At 40.7% G+C, this 16437-nt stretch overlaps 1 protein-coding gene across 3 annotated transcripts in view; it reads left to right on the top strand.

The window, feature by feature from the left end:
* The window catches only part of tspan9b (tetraspanin 9b), a 45855-nt gene that overhangs the window by 8819 nt on the left and 20599 nt on the right, over positions 1-16437 (top strand). For 2 of the 3 annotated variants that reach the window (XM_072672993.1, XM_072672992.1), the window contains exon 2: positions 12945-13024. In XM_072672993.1, coding sequence (XP_072529094.1) covers positions 12962-13024 — 63 coding nt within the window. In that variant the 5' untranslated portion in view covers positions 12945-12961. Of the gene's footprint in view, positions 1-12062; positions 13025-16437 lie in introns of those variants that run through there. The other variant, XM_072672991.1, reaches the window with a different exon arrangement.

The raw sequence follows: 16437 nt of genomic DNA, 5'->3' as shown, positions 1-16437 counted from the left end.
TCAAATATGATACACATTTTACACAAGTGTTAATGATCTAATGGAAATCGATGAAAAAATAAAATGCAAGAAAATAATGATCAGAATATTAAAAAATAATAATAATAAGTGGACGAACTTTCTGGTAAAATTTCTGGTAAAAAAAGGCTTATCCTTGCTTATGACTATGCTGTTTTTAATAAATGGGTTGAGTGATGTCATCATCTGTTTCATTTTATACTATATGGACAAAAAGTATTGGGTTTCTTTATCCTGCTGTTGTTGAAGTAACTCTCTCTACTGTCCAGGGAAGGCTTTCTACTAGATTCTGGAGGATTGCATTCAGTGACAAGAGTGTTGTTGAGATCAGTATGATGGAAGATCACCACTCCACCTCATCCCAGACTCCCCAGCGCATCTCAAAATTTTGGATGGAGCACTATCCATCATTCCAGAGGACAGTTCTACTGCTCCACAGCTCATTGCTGAGAGGCTTTATACCCCTCTAGCCCACACCTGGCATAAGGCATTGTGCCAATAGTTACATGCATATCTGCTCCAGAGGGTCCTATTCTATTCACAGTACTTTCTTCCCTACAGGGACTAGACAAGCTGTGAGTGTGTGTATTTGCACATCTGTGTCAGCAAAGGGTGCAACCTAAAGCAGCTGAAAGTATTCATTAAAAAGGGTGTCCACAAACATCATGTTATCTTCAAAGTCATGTTTTAGACACTGCAGATGCCCCCTTATCTTGCAGCATATATGTTAACTATTCCTTCAGTGTACATTAACATGAAGCTGTGTGGTTGAGCAGCTGGTTCGGTGGTAAAGGAGATCGTCAGTGTGTTATCAGCAGGGCTTTTTTCCAACACTGTGGTAATGTGTGCATTCATGACAGGTTGGAGTTGATGAGGTAAAATCTCCACAGGCAGTTGGTACCACACCAGAGGGGACTTTCAACAGTGATGGAGCTTAGATAACCTGTGCTGCAGGGATGGATTACTGATTGGGCCAGTGCCTAGAGTCCTCTGACTGCCATGGGCCCTGGGGGGTGAGTTGTGAGTGGGAACAGTCTATCAGGTGCAACATTTAAATAAAAAATCTATACTTTTCCAAAGTAAATATTAAAATAATTAATAATAATCTATCAGCTGGCTTCTTAGCTCACTACCTGTCACCTCCTAATTTGTATTATTGTAAATCTAACAGAAAATTAAAAGACCACAACACAATGTGTAGAAATGCAGCTGCAGTAAATCAGCAGCCTAATGCACATGAAATGTGTACTAAAGGTGTCAAAGGATGCATTTATTGAGTCTTTTTTATGTTGTTTTCTGCCTCTAAAATCAGAATTATTATGTGACTTTCAGTGAGGCAAAAGTGTTAAAAAGCTGAAAATCAAACATTTTTACCACCGTTATTTTGCTTTTACAGAGAGCTTGTGAAAAAAAATGATAAGCACTGCTTTTGTTGGCTGGTTTACGTCACCGAACACTTTTCAGAGCTGCATATTATAGCATAGTTTCAACACTGTAACAGATACGCTGTAATTATTCTAGCATTTCACCGGACATAGTTGACATCCTCTCTTTGTGTCCTCTCAGCGCAATATGCTGTAAGCAGGCTGAAGACATTGTAGCTGGTGAGCTTTTAACCCCATCCCCAGTCGTTTACCCGGGTGTGTCTTGCTTGAGTCTTACTGGTTTAAATATGATGTGTTCTGATGTGTGTTTTGCTCTTTATCTGAGGTACATCAGTGAGTTTTTTTTCGAGTGAGTGGACGATGGATGTTAGCTTTTAGGCAAGTGCAGGTCCCTGTCTGCTTTCGCCCTTTTTCGTTTTGTTGTATGCTGCGTTTGGGCTCTAGTTCTGCGGACACTGGCACTGAAAAAGCTGCGGTTACAAGGCCTGGTTGTGGCGGCAACCCATATTCCCACAACTAGCCGAGTCTGGAGGTGATGTGCCGCTCTACAGTATCAACACTCTATTTTCTCTATTTTCCCAAAGTCGTGTAGCGCTTCACTGTTTCGCCAGCTTTGACTAAGACTTTTAACAGTGGGCAGGGTGTATGTAAATTTCAGAGGTGTTACTGATTACTGACTGCAGTTTTAACCACTTTGAATACATTTTGAAAGTTAAGTACCCCCCCCCCCCCATCATACACACACACACACAGTCTCACACTGTTAGCAGAAGTATACTTTTGCCCTGACTTGTTGGGGTCGTGGTGAGCAGAACTCAAGATGTTCTCTTGCAGTTATATAAAGCACAGAGCGAACCGTCCCCTAGGAGTTCACACACACACACACACACTCACACAAACACACACACACACACACACTGTCTTGCAGCAGGAACACCTCCTCACACTCCGGCCTGGAGATACCACCGCACCCAAGAGCTTTTGTGGGGCTGTAAGAATTGATTAATTAGTAATGAGGGATGGGTGGGTGTGGATGTGTGTGTGTGTGTGGGTGGAGTGGAGGTGATCAATTAGTCATTAGGTAGTGCGTAGAACGTCCTGTTATCAGAAAACCAAATCAACGTTCATGTAAGTCTAGCGCGATTGCTCCGCACCTACTGAGCATGGTAGATGTTTCAGTGTTCAGGGATGCACAGTCGAGCGGGTTTTAATTGCTGTTGTGCTTCTAAGCCGCTCAAAAAGCTCCAATTAACACCTTCCTGTCTTCAGACATTACTGAACAGAAGTACTGAGCAGAGTGCTCTTCTAAACAAGCTGCGGTGAGGTTTCTGCTGAATGTGCGCTTAGCATGTAGCTATAAATCACAAGAGCGTAGATGTACATTAATGCAATAAATATTTCCTGCTTAAATGTAACCAGGGTTGCAAGTATGTGTATTTTTCTGCAGTCAAGTCATGGCCCTGCTAGTGTGAACGAGCGGTAAGATTGGGAAGAGAGCTCTGCAGTCACCTGAGCAGTTAGTCTCTTATGTCATAAATACCTGTTGCTACATTGGCCCATTTTAATGGAATTGGGGGCTGATGCACCCCTATACTGTGCCAGTTAATAGCTTTTCTAAGAACCATAAGTCCTGCTCTGATGTCATTTAGTAAAGCCAATATTGTCACAAGGCCTGCAAGAGGGTCGTAGTGGAAACACCAGTGTATGGAAACATCTCTGTTCCCTGAGAAAACTCATTACCCCCTCGTTTCAGAGTTCGTCAGAGTTGCATAGTCGCTGTGGTCCTTCCTGGCTGTGCTCATTTCTCTGTTCTGTTTCTGAACTGGTCGAAGGTGAGCAGCATGCTAGTGGAAGTTGAGCAACGGCTTCAGAGCAGCTACAAAACTGAAACTGCCACAGATTTCTTTTTTAGCTTTTAGTCTCCAGACTCAGGAACTATTTTCTCATATTAGGGGCCGCTATCATTGATGTCATGTAAGCAGATTTCTTGAGCTGAACAACCCTTAGGTGTTTTGGTGTCACAAAGACTCAAATGAATGACTGTAGTTACAGAGAAACGTGTATAGAGTCGAGCTCAGCTAGTTTTTCATTTATGTGGATAGTGTTTTCACCACTGCACTTTTTTTTCCGATTAAATGGGTCCCTTTACAACCTTGGTGCAATCTTTTTGGGCAGGTGCGAATATAGTAGGCAGAACGTCTGAGACCACCTCTTTTCTTCTCATCTCCAGTCCCAAACAAACTCTGGAGCGGTTCATTTATGGTGAGAACCTCAATGTGTAGCTTAAATGTTAACTAAAGTACTTAAGAAATTGTGCTGTGGAGGAAACACGATGGCCGCCGATTTGCTCAATTAAAGGTTCATTTATATTTGAATACGAATTTAAACATAAAGAAGGACTGCATGTCTGCCTGAAAAAGTTAATGGCAGGTTAATTGTAGGAGAGGGTCTGGAACAGAGACTCTCCCTGAGGAGCTCAGGCTGCCAGCTGTGCGTGAGAGCAGAGCAGCCACCATTGAACAAAAGAGTCAGATTACAGCTGTAATTTAGACGCAGACAAGCTTTGCACTTTCCAGACTTTTGTACCTTGTACTTTTGTATCATTTCACCATGTAGGGAATATACAAACAATGTAGACGTGATGCATTTTGAAGCATTTGTATTGGTCCATTTATCATTACATATTTTCATACATATTTGAAAAAAATCTAATGCCAGATTTAGATTAAGTCAAAAAGTGAAAAGTGGCAAAAATGGAGATACAAGGTTTAGTGTGATACTAATAACTTGGGGAAGGCTATAATTGAATTTGTAGGATGTGTGTTACCTTGTCATGCATTACTTCATGATGGTCTAAGCTGGTTTATGCTGAGCTGGCAGAGTCTGGTGCTGGATTAGCTGGTCAGCCAGCATAGCCGTGCTGTTTGACCAGCACACCAGCATTAAAAACATCAAATGGCCTGTTGGTGGTGATGAGCTAGTCCAGTCTATTCAATTTTGTTTTCTTTAGCAAGGAAAGATTTGTACGATTGTACTCTGTTGCCTGGGACTTTGACCTAGCTATACTGATAGCAAATGATATCCTATGCTGTTTTTGCACACATACAATTTTGTAATGCCTCGAGTGTGAAATAGCTAGCTGTTTAGCTATGACTAGCTTGCTAGTTTAATAATTAGCTGACATAAAATTACATACAGTACTGGGCTGTGCACACACACACTCACACAAAGGTCAAAGTTTGTTTTTACCCCTGGTTTGATTCATTTGGGCAGGTGTGAATACAGTAATTACTCGGATGCAGACCAAAACAACCGCACAGAGACCATTGAGAAGAAGTGGTCACTGCCCGGTCCCAAACAAACTCTGGAGTGGTTAGTTTGTGGTGACCTCGATCTGACCCAACCATCAGGTGTACACAGGTTTGAGCTAAACGGCTCCCATTGCCAGGTGTTAATCTGGTATACTGCCCAGATAATTAACTACTACAGCTATGAACAGATTCCATCTCTGCCGTTACTCCATATTAAACTAGTCCAGAACACAGGAACTTCTTTCTGTATTTACTTTCTTACTCCTGCCCCAGACAGGGGGTTTTCTCAATGCTCTCACATTATTTGTGGTGATGCATTTTGGTGCACTTGAATTTTTTCCCTGTGTGAAAACAGACCAAACCATGGGGAAATGCTTCACATTTACACTCTTTGATTGAATCGAACCAGAACAACCTATTTATAGGTGTGAAAAGGCTCTTAGACTGTGCAAATATGAGTAAAACACATGTTCAGTGGCTGTTTGCAGAAATGCTAATTCACTTAACAAGCTTATGACACATTATGACACTGTTTACAAAGTGATGGTAATAAAAATACTATTGAATACTATAGAAATACTATAAAAACACTATATAAATACTATAAAATACTATACAATACTATATAAATACTATACAATGCTATACAATACTATATAAATACTATAAAATACTATATAAACACAATAAAAATGTACTACTATAAATACTATAAAATGCACAAGAATACTATTCCAGTTCACATTGTAGTGTACAGATGGGCATGTACTCATTCTTGGTGAATGAATTCTCTGTAAGAGTAAAGAATTCACTCCATTGTCTTCAGCTGCAACCATTAACATAGACGGAAGCGGGCTTTGGAGGCGAAGTTCTTGAGTTTCTGTGACAATTCTCATGGAATGTGTTTTTAAAGCATTGACTTATACTGTATTCGGTAAATGTAAGACATATGACTCCAAATTTAAGCCCACATAAAAATGAATCTCTGTGTGTGTGTGTGTGTGTGCACATCTATGCAGGCAGACTGACAGGCAGATGTTCATTAGTGTGTTGTGTGGCAGTGGCACATTCTGCCATCCTCAGAGTCTCTTTAATTAATCGTCCTCAAACATACACACTCAGCGGGACTGCTGCTGTCAGTGATGTGTGTGTGGGTGGGCAGGTAGGTGGATTTCTTGGCATATGATTGTCAGAGAAACATAAAGTTGTTTCAGAAACAAATAGTCCGAGTCTAGATCCTGACAAGCTAATACACACACTCACACAGACACTCGAAGTGTACAGAAGTGTGTTAATGCTTATGCTAGCCGTTGCTGTGTAAATGCATAAGGACTGTAGATTGCTGAGTGTGGTATCCTGTTGTTGGGTACAGCATACACACACAAACACTCATACACAGTTGGAGCTTTGCTTGTTTCACACATTTTTGACATCACAGAGCAGGTTTAAAGGAATCATGGTCCAGAGGTTAATGGCATTGCAACCAGAAGCTGACAGAACATGTGTGTTCAGCTAACGGCCATCCTAGTCTATTGGCAGTACTTCTCTACAGGGACTAGATCAGCTGTGCGTTTGTGTGCATTTGCAGATCTGTCAGCAATGGGTGCAACATAAAGTAGATTCATTCATTAGAAGGGGTGTCCACAAATATTTGGACATATAGTGTCGATTCTGAAATCATATTTTTGGTTGTGTTACTACACTCCAAGTCTGGCACTCCTATTTTCACTGAGTTGCATTGTGCCGTTTAGTAGTGCCTAAAACGGGTAGCAGGTTGTGTGTGTGTGTGTGTGTGTATGTATGGGGGGGAGGGGGTTCAGCTGGCATAATCATGCATATTCAAACGTGTTTGCAATCTTCAACCTTAAATCCAGTTTTCAGACTAGAAGGTCCGGGGGTTGACATCTGATATAGAGCATTTTGCTTGATTCTTGTTTCTTGAGCATAAAATGATGAAGTGAATTAGAAGGTACAGTTCCTTCAGGAACTGCGAGTGTGATTGCAGCTCAGCAGTGTTGCTGTGTTAGGAGGTTAGGTGGTTGCTAAGGTGTTGCTATGGTATAGGTGTTGGTTGCTAAGGTGTTGCTGTTGTATAGTGGATGGTTGCTAAAGTCTTGCAAGGTGTTGCTAAACTTCTGCTATTGGTTGCTATGGTGTTGCTAGTTATTTTCTAATAAGATAAGATAAGGTAATCCTTTATTAGTCCCTTAGTGGGGAAATTCTCAGTGTCACAGCAGAAAGGGATAGCAAGACACTCAGTTACAAATAATGTAGATAAATAATTTACACTATATACACAAAATAAATAAGAAGTAAAAAAAGCAATAACAATATTATTTACAGATTATTGCAAATGACTCTTAAATGCACATGTGGGAGGGGGTGGGTATTGCACATAGTATTTTTACATTGAGGGACCTCTGTTCCCTGAACATGTGTGTGTAGTTTATGTGTAGTAATAACTGCTAAGTGGTTGCTAAGGTGTTGCTGTGGTTGTTGCTATAATGTTAAAGTATTTTATGCTAAGACATACATTTGGTTAAATGGTGGAATGCAAATGCATTTAGCTAATAAAATTGTGTCCACAAACTTTTGGTCCAAAAGCTCCTTCATTCACAGAAAGTACTGGAGAGCAATGGGGCTACACACATTCTCTCGGCTGGTGTTCGGGGAGACTGATGTTATGATATAATTTTCACAATTCATTCCTAAAAAATAAAACAAAACAAAAACCGTGAGTTGGATCCGTTCAAACAGCATAAAGCATAAAACTCTGTGTTTGTTGAATGAGATGGTTGCTAAGGTGTTGCTATGGTAAAGGTTTTGGTTGCTAAGGTGTTGCTAGGCAGTTGCTATGGTATAGCTTTTGGTTGCAAATGTGTTGCTATGTGGTTGCAAAAGTGTTGCTTTGGTATAGGTGACGGTTGCTAAGGTGTTTTTTCAAAACAAAACTTGTTTTGTTGAAATTTGACTTGTAGAGTTTTTGGGTAAAAAGTTTACAGACACATTTCAATGCATTCCTATGGGAGTGTTTTGGCCACAGTGCTTTTATTTTTGGACGCTTACTTTATGAATACTGTTGCACTTCTCAAACTTCCCAAAAGCACACTATTCCAGATCATGTTTGTAATCACACTAATTACATATATATATATATATATATATATATATATATATATATATATATATATTGTAATAAATTATGAATTACATGGAAATCAGAATTGATCTTCATAGGTTCTCATATCAGAATTAGTATCTGAATGAACATCAGGGACGAACACTGTATTGTGCTTAGGTTTCCTGTTTGTGTGTGTGTGTGTATGTGTCGGGTTGGGGGGGCTCTCAGAGGTGGAATGAATTAATGAATGACTCAGGCCTGTAATTGGGTGTACTAGAGTTCAGGGCTGATGTACAGTTTGCTTCTCAGTTCCAACAAAATTAGCAACTCGTCCTTTTCTAATGAGATCCCTGAGAACCCTTAGAGTCAGGAGAAGACAGCGAGTCAGCATTCTGCAATAACACATTTCAACACACACTAACTAAAAGACGGTAACTTGCTGTTCCCAACACAGGAAGATGTTTATCAAGGGCATGGACATTCACCCACTTCAGCGCATGCTTGTGTTAAATTAGCATTAACAGTTTTCATGGTAAAAGGTGAATAGAATAGTGAAGAAATGTGTGAAAGTGGTAAGATGGCCCTCAGCCTCATACCAGGTCTGCTCCGATGCTTTAAACTCCAGTGCTTTATGCAGAAATCTCAAAATAATGCCTCTGAACCTGCACTGTTCAGTGGTCTCGTCATCAGACATTAATCATTAGCTACAAACTAAAAGGCGTCATCTGGCAGAGCAGAGGGAGCTTCCCTTAAATTATACAGCAGTTCTAGTTACAAACCCAGCCAACTAAAGCTGACTTATTACCACCAAGAGCATACTATAAGATTGGAGAGTTTGTTGTGTGTGTATGTGTGTGTGTCTGTGTGTGTTTTTCTCTGCCCTCATTACAGAATATCAGTTCTGTAAGAAATAGAGGACTCACACATGACCATGACTCATTGCCATGGCAACACACTTTTACAGGTCAGCAGACATCCTTGCTAGCGGTCAGATTCTCTCTGTCTCTCTCTCCTGTGTACACACACACACACACACACACTAACACACACACGCACAGACTGAAGAATAACGAAGAAACAGAATCTCTGTTCAGCGTCTGTTAGGACACATTAGGACAGTGTTACATTGTTGGTTTGGTACATTGTAACATTAGGACAGTGTTACATTGTTGGTTTGGTACATTGTAACATTAGGACAGTGTTACATTGTTGGTTTGGTACATTGTAACATTAGGACAGTGTTACATTGTTGGTTTGGTATTTTTACATTAGGACAGTGTTACATTGTTGGTTTGGTGCATTGTAACATTAGGTAAGTGTTACATTGTTGTTTGGTATTTTTACATTGGGACTGTGTTACATTGTTGGTTTGGTATTTGTACATTGGGACTGTGTTACATTGTTGGTTTGGTACATTGTAACATTAGGAAAGTGTTACATTGTTGGTTTGGTACATTGTAGCATTAGGATAGTGTTACATTGTTGGTTTGGTACATTGTAGCATTAGGATAGTGTTACATTGTTGGTTTGGTATTTGTACATTGGGACTGTGTTACATTGTTGGTTTGGTATTTGTACATTGGGACTGTGTTACATTGTTGGTTTGGTATTTGTACATTGGGACTGTGTTACATTGTTGGTTTGGTACATTGTAACATTAGGAAAGTGTTACATTGTTGGTTTGGTACATTGTAGCATTAGGATAGTGTTACATTGTTGGTTTGGTATTTTTACATTGGGACTGTGTTACATTGTTGGTTTGGTACAGTGTAACATTAGGACTGTGTTACATTGTTGGTTTGGTACATTGTAACATTAGGAAAGTGTTACATTGTTGGTTTGGTACATTGTATCATTAGGACAGTGTTACATTATTGGTTTGATGCATAGTATCATTGTTACATTGTTGTACATAGTAACATGGTAACATTGTTGTTTTGGTACACATTAACATTGTTACATTGTTGTTTTGCTACATTGTAACATGGTTACGTTTTTGGCTTGGTACATAGTTACATTGTTGGCTTGGTACATTGTTACATTTTTAGATTTTGTTACATTTTTACATGACTGTACACACAGGAAAGGTGTGAGTGTGTGTTCCTCATCTCACTGGACCTACTCCGACTGGATAATTCATACTGGCCCCACCCACCTGTGCTCTGTTCCTTCAGCAGTAAGCTTGCCGATTTCCTCTGAGCTGCTGCTTTTTGCAGAGAGATTACATTTCTTTAATTTATTCAGCAGAAGGAGTGTGTGTGTTTGTATCTCTGTGTAGACGTGTACAGTTAAACAGGATCACATCATACTTGAGTGAATGGGTATAGAGTTACGTACTAAAAAGCGAGAAATAATTTACACACATTATGGGATGCATGCCAACCCAATCTGTCTGTACAGCGGGAGTCTGAGTGAAAGACAGGGTCAGACACATGCAAACAAATGCTACCTACTCACAATAGAAAGTGGGGCAGCACCATAGATTGTTAGTTGCTAATATACAGTAGATTGTTGTGTAATACTGCTGTTGCAGAAAGCTGCAAAATGCTAGCTAATGCATTTCTAACCAGTCACTGTTGCTGTGTTACTGTGAACATCATGACCAATCTGATGATAAAATAAGGTATTTAAGTCAATCAAAAGTCAAATTAATAACATGCATTGTTACAGTGTTTGTTTGGTGCATTGTTATGTTGTAGCTTTGGTACAGTGTTTTGTTGGTGTATTGTTACATAGTGTAATACACTGGTACTTGGTACAGTTTTACTGTATTATATTGTGTAGTACATTGTTACATTGGTACAGTGTTGGTTTGGTGCCTTGTTATGTTTTTGGTTTTGTTACATTGTTTGTGTAGTACATTGTTACATTGGTAAAGTGTTACTCTGTTGGTTTGAGGCATTGGTACATTGTTGTTTTGGTACAGTCTTACAATGGCACATTGTTTCAATGTTTGTGTAGTATATTGTTACTTTGATACAGTCGTTTGTTGGTATGGTACATTGGTGCAGTGTTACATTGTTGGTTTGGCACAGTGGTACATTGTGTAATAAACTGTATTGGTACAGTCTTACTGTGTTTGGCTGGTGCATTGTTATGTTGTGGGTTTGGTAGAGTGTTACATTGCGTTACATTACAGTGCGTTGTTACATTGTTACGGTTACTGTGTTGGTATGGTACATTGGTACAGTGCTACTGTGTTGGTTTGATCCATGTTACATTGTTGGTTCAGTACAGTGTTACATTGTTGCATTGTTACAGTGTGCAATAAACTGTTTTGGTTTGGTGCATTGTTACAGTGTGTGTTTGGTGCTTTGTTTTGTTGTTGGTTTGGTACAATGTTACATTTGTGTATTTTTACAGTGTTTGGTGCTTTGTTACGTTGTTGGTTTGGTACAGTGTTACATTGGTGCATGGCTACATTGTGCAGTAAATTGTTGTATTGGTACAGTGTTACTGTGTTGCACTGGAACATTGTTACAGTGTTGGTTTGATACAGTTCTTAGTAAGCTGAAGCATTAAGATTTCCCTTCACTGGAACTAGCGACCCCGCTGTGTAACTTTACGTGGTGTGAGTTACTGTGGTTCCTAAATGCTTTTCAGTAATAGCACTCACAGGAATACCCAAGAGGGAAGAAATCTCAGGACCTGACTTGTTACAACGGTGACATCATATTACAGCACCACGCTGGAGTTCAGTGAGCTCTTTAGAACCACCCATTCTTTCACTAATGTGTGTAAAGGCAGACTGCATGGCTAGGTGCTTGTTTTTTACACTTGTAGCAATTGGGACTGAATAAAACACCTGGATTCAGAGATCTGTCCGAATAATTGTGTCCATATAGTGTATAAAGTATTAGATTTTATGAGAATACCACTGAATACCCCCCCCAAAAAAAACCCTGCCTGTCAACAGAAATTTGCACCCCTGAGGTCATACATACATACACACTCACACACACACAACCTGCTTCCTAATCTCACAGCACACTGTTGTAATACTATGATGTCGTCCCTTAAAGCTATTTCATTCATTTGGCCGTTTGTCCTGACTCCCCTTTCTCACTGACAAAACACACACACACACACACACACAAACACAGCATGTAGATGAATCCCCTTTAAAATATGACGTACCTTCTGAAGAGTATACCAAACCCACCGTCCTGTTGGCTGACCCGCGGGAGGAGGAGAGACAAGCAGAGAGACAGAGAGAGAGAGGGAGGAGGAGAGTGCATTAGTTGGGATGGGAAGCTGTGAGAGCTGCTCACTAATAATAGCACGCTGAGAGAGCACACACAGCATACACACACACACTCCGGAGTTAGAAGAAGGACGGCGAATGAATGGACTGAGAGAGGGAGAGAGAGGGAGAGCGAGAGAGAGAGAAAGATAGAGAGAGTGAAAAGTTAAAAGCAGGTCGCATGTGACTGTGAAGAGAGGGACAGGAAGATGTGATAGCGGTACTTTTGACGAGGAACCAACGGCCGTGGATCAGACAGGATACACACGAAGTGTTTACAGCGCATCCAAAGGGTCTCGTGGGATTTTCTTGGATGTGTGTGTTGTGTTTACTCTGAAGACCTGCTGACTCTGTTGCTTTTGGGAGTGTGTGCTGCTGTGAAGCCGAGTGCTGCCTTGTGTTGAAATGCGAGTGTGTGAGTGTTAGTGAAGATGAGAGCATCTGTAGTTGTTTATGAGTGTGTATGTGCATGTGAATGAGTTTTTTATGGGCGTGTGTGTGTGCTGGTGTATGAGTGTTTATGGATATGAGTTTATGGGTGTGAGTGTGACCGTGTAAGTCATGTCCTCGGGACACTCCGTCTCTCATGATGGAGCAGTGTGAGGTCAACGCAGCCGCATCTGTCCAGCGGAGCCCCTCTCTGGACAGTGCCGAGTTGGAGTTCGCTCGGGCTGCCCACCGGGGTCAGCGCTTGGCTGTGGGAGCCTTCTACGGCTCGAGAGGTTCGGGGGGCCACAGTCAGCCGGTCAGTCCGCCGGCCGCCGAGGACGCAGTGCAGGCAGATGGGAAAGCAGGGACTCAGAGCAAATCACGCCGGGGAAAGTTTCTGGTGTTTTATCTGGACCTGTCCTTTGTCTTCCTGCTAGAGCTGGAGAAGCTGAGGATGGCGCGCGGATGCCTGTGCTGCGTCAAATACATGATGTTCCTCTTCAACCTGCTCTTCTGGGTGAGTGACCTACCTGTACACTACATATACACTCCTTGAGTTTTAGGCATAGTCCACATAAGTTTAATAAGGTTGAGGTCGAGGAAAGACAATTTTAAGGGCTAAATGTTTGCCTGCTTTGTCAATTCCGCAACCACTTTTTGTTGCGTGTTTGGGGTCAATGTCTTGCTGGAACACCCAAGTGTGTCCACGTTTCAGCCGTCTAGCTGATGGTTTGCGATGACTTCTGAGGAATTCTGAGGTAGTCCTCCTTCTTCATTATTCCATCCACTTTGTGCAGTGTGTGCCAGTTCCACTGGCAGCAAATCAACCCCAGAGCATGAGGCTACCACCACCATGCTTAACAGTTGTTGAAATGTGTTCTTGCGGCTGAATGCCTCACATTTACTCATCTAAACAACTGGTTCAACACACATGGCTGGGACCCACTGACTGACCAAAATCACCAGATCGCAAACCTAGTTTGTTGTTTGTAGTCAACTCTAACTGAAATATGCCTAAATTTCATGGGTTGTCTAAAATGGGCAGGATCCCAAGAAACTGTTGTAATCCATACCTGAATAGATTGACCCTGTTTGGAGATGTGTAGAATAAATTATGATTTGTCCTATCCTATATTACACTGAAAGGGGTTCACTACACTGTGAAATAGTGCAATGGTTTAAGAATTGCATTTCTCAGCATAAAATATTTCATCACCTCTCATCATCTACACTTCATAATACCATTAAAAGATTCAGAGAATCTGCAGAAATCTCTCTATACAAGGCACAAGGCCAAAACCAATATTGGATGGCCATGATCTTTGGTGCCTCAGGCGACACTGCATTAAAAATGAACATGATTCTGTGGTAGAAATCACTGCATGGGCTCATGAAGCCCTTTGATAACCATTATCTGTTAACATAGTTTGGCGCTACATCCGCAAATACAGATTAAAACTCGACCATGCAAAGAAGAAACCACATATTAACAAACATGCTGTCTTTAGAGTTTAGATTGTCTGCCTGAGGCCAGGTTCAAGAAAATGGTCTGTGACGTAGGCCTAGGTTTTTAATGCTATTTTTAAAATGTTATATAAAGCTGTGGCATGATGATCACAATATATAACAATACAAAGTTAGAATGTTATAATCACCCAACTCTGGCCTGCGCAGTGCGCCACTACAGCTCCTCCACCCGACAGTGTATTTTGCCGTTTTTGCACTTGGACTATACACTTCATATAAAAATCTTTGTTTGTTCAGAAAGTATTTTATATTCTTAGACCTTGTTAAATTACATTAGAGTAAAGTCAACCACACATCGTTTTTAGCCTATTTTGACGATGTTTAGGTGTGTTTTAATAATTAGGAGTTCCATTCTTTACAGTTTTAATAAAAGGACTATGCTTCTTCCATGTTGCACTGTTCAGATTTCGGGCATTCAAACAACTCAGAATTGTAGTTAAAAAGATCAGTGTTAACTTTCTACTTACTGAAAAAATGTCGGGTTTAAATCGGGCTCGGGCTCATAATGACAGTAGGGTGCACTGAATGCACATGGCATTGGTGGCTGTAACGCACGGTTGAACCATGCTGTCTTCTTTGGGATAAAGAGGAGATTGATCGGCCAGCTTGGTATCAGCTGTTTGCAATCACAGTTTGAAAGGCAGTATCTGTGATGGTATAAGGTGCATGGAATGCACAGGGCATTTGGTGGCTGTAATACACAGGCACTGTCAGCAATGAACAATATATACAGGGTTTGAAGCAACATATGCTGCCATCCAGACAAAATCGTTTTCAGTGAGGACCTTTCTTATTTGGAAAAGACAATATCAAACCTGTTCATGTTCTGCACGTATCACAACAGCATGGCTTCATAGTAAAAGGGAAAATAGTCTGAGTGCTAAACTAGCCTGCCTGTAGTCCAGACAGACCATTGGCACATGGTGAAATGTAAAATATAAAAAAGGAGACCTCAACCTGTTGAGCAGCTGTGTGTATCAAGTAACAATGGGAAAACATTTCACTTTTAAGTTACAGCAGTTGATCTCCTCAGTTCCCAAATGCTTACAGAGTGTTGCTGAAAGAAGAGGTGATGCAACACAGTGGTAAACATGCCCCTGCCCCAATCTTTTCAGAATGTATTGCTGGAAACAAATGCAAAATAGGCAGAAGAATGTAGAAGAATGCACAGTGTTTTTTTTACTGTGTGTTGTTAAAGGATCATTTATACTCCCTATGTACCAAAAAGAATATGCCAGTTTAAAGACATGTAATAGTCACTGCCTACATCCTTACATATGTCCTTTACACTGGTATAGATGTTAAGCTACATCCGCTAGACCACTAGAGGGCAGTTCAGAGAACTCTCACAAATAACGAACAAAAAAGTAATAAATGCAAAAAAAGTATGGACAGAAAGCATTAATTAACCGTAAGTCTGATTTGTTTTATGTTTGTTTTAGAAAAGCAGTCTGGACTGAAATGTAATAGTTAGTGAGAGGCTTAAATTTCAATGTTTTACTGAAGAAGTTTCTGCAAAACTGCAGCACACAAAGTGTAAGATATGAATATTATTTTAAAAAGACTTGCAGTCCGTGGGGCGGCGCAATACCGAGTACCTGACAGTGGGTACTATTAAAGCCAGTGTGGCAAGGTGAACATACAGCACTGTTAGCTTACTGCTAACTTCACATTAAAAACTATGTAGAAGCACAAATTTAACATTTCCGCCATAACGTTTCCTATTTGAGCTTTCTGACGGTACCAGTTACTGCTCTGGACACCATGTATGTATGTGACTAGATTAATCTAATCTAATCTAATCAATTAATTTAATTTATGTTGTATTTTTGTTTTTGTTAAGTTTAAATTATTTTAACGTTGCCTTGCAGTGGATTTGTTGTCTTTGCTGAAATTAAGAACCCCTTTGTTGTCAAACATTTCTGTCAGTAATTTAGCAGTAGTTTGGTAGGTTTCGAGGTTTGGAAAAAGTATAAAAGATTATAATTATGTACTGAAAATAAGTAAAGAATCAGAAATGTGTCTTGACACCTGTTAGAGAACTACCCAAATCTGATGTATGTGTTCACATGTGACACACAGGAGTGTGAGCAACAAAAACACAGTGAATGTCACATCTATCATTCCGATTTGGCCACTTTTATGTGTGACACTGAAATCTGATATAATCTGCAATAGGTTGTGGGGGTTTGGTTTTAGCGGGATGAGCGAGACAGCGCGGGTGGTGGTCGTGGCAGTGCTGGCTCAGCGGTTAGTGCTCCGGGCTATTGATGACAGAGTTGCGGGTTTGAATCTCGGGCCCGATACCGAGGCCCTTTACCCTCTCTGCTCCCCGGGTGCTGCAGCAACGGCTGCCCACCGCTCCGAGCCTGTGTGCTCACTGCCACTGTGTGTGTGTGTTTG

Source organism: Salminus brasiliensis, chromosome 2 (assembly GCF_030463535.1).
Source record: "Salminus brasiliensis chromosome 2, fSalBra1.hap2, whole genome shotgun sequence".
Taxonomy (NCBI): domain Eukaryota; kingdom Metazoa; phylum Chordata; class Actinopteri; order Characiformes; family Bryconidae; genus Salminus; species Salminus brasiliensis.
This window is presented reverse-complemented; position numbering and strand designations above follow the sequence as displayed.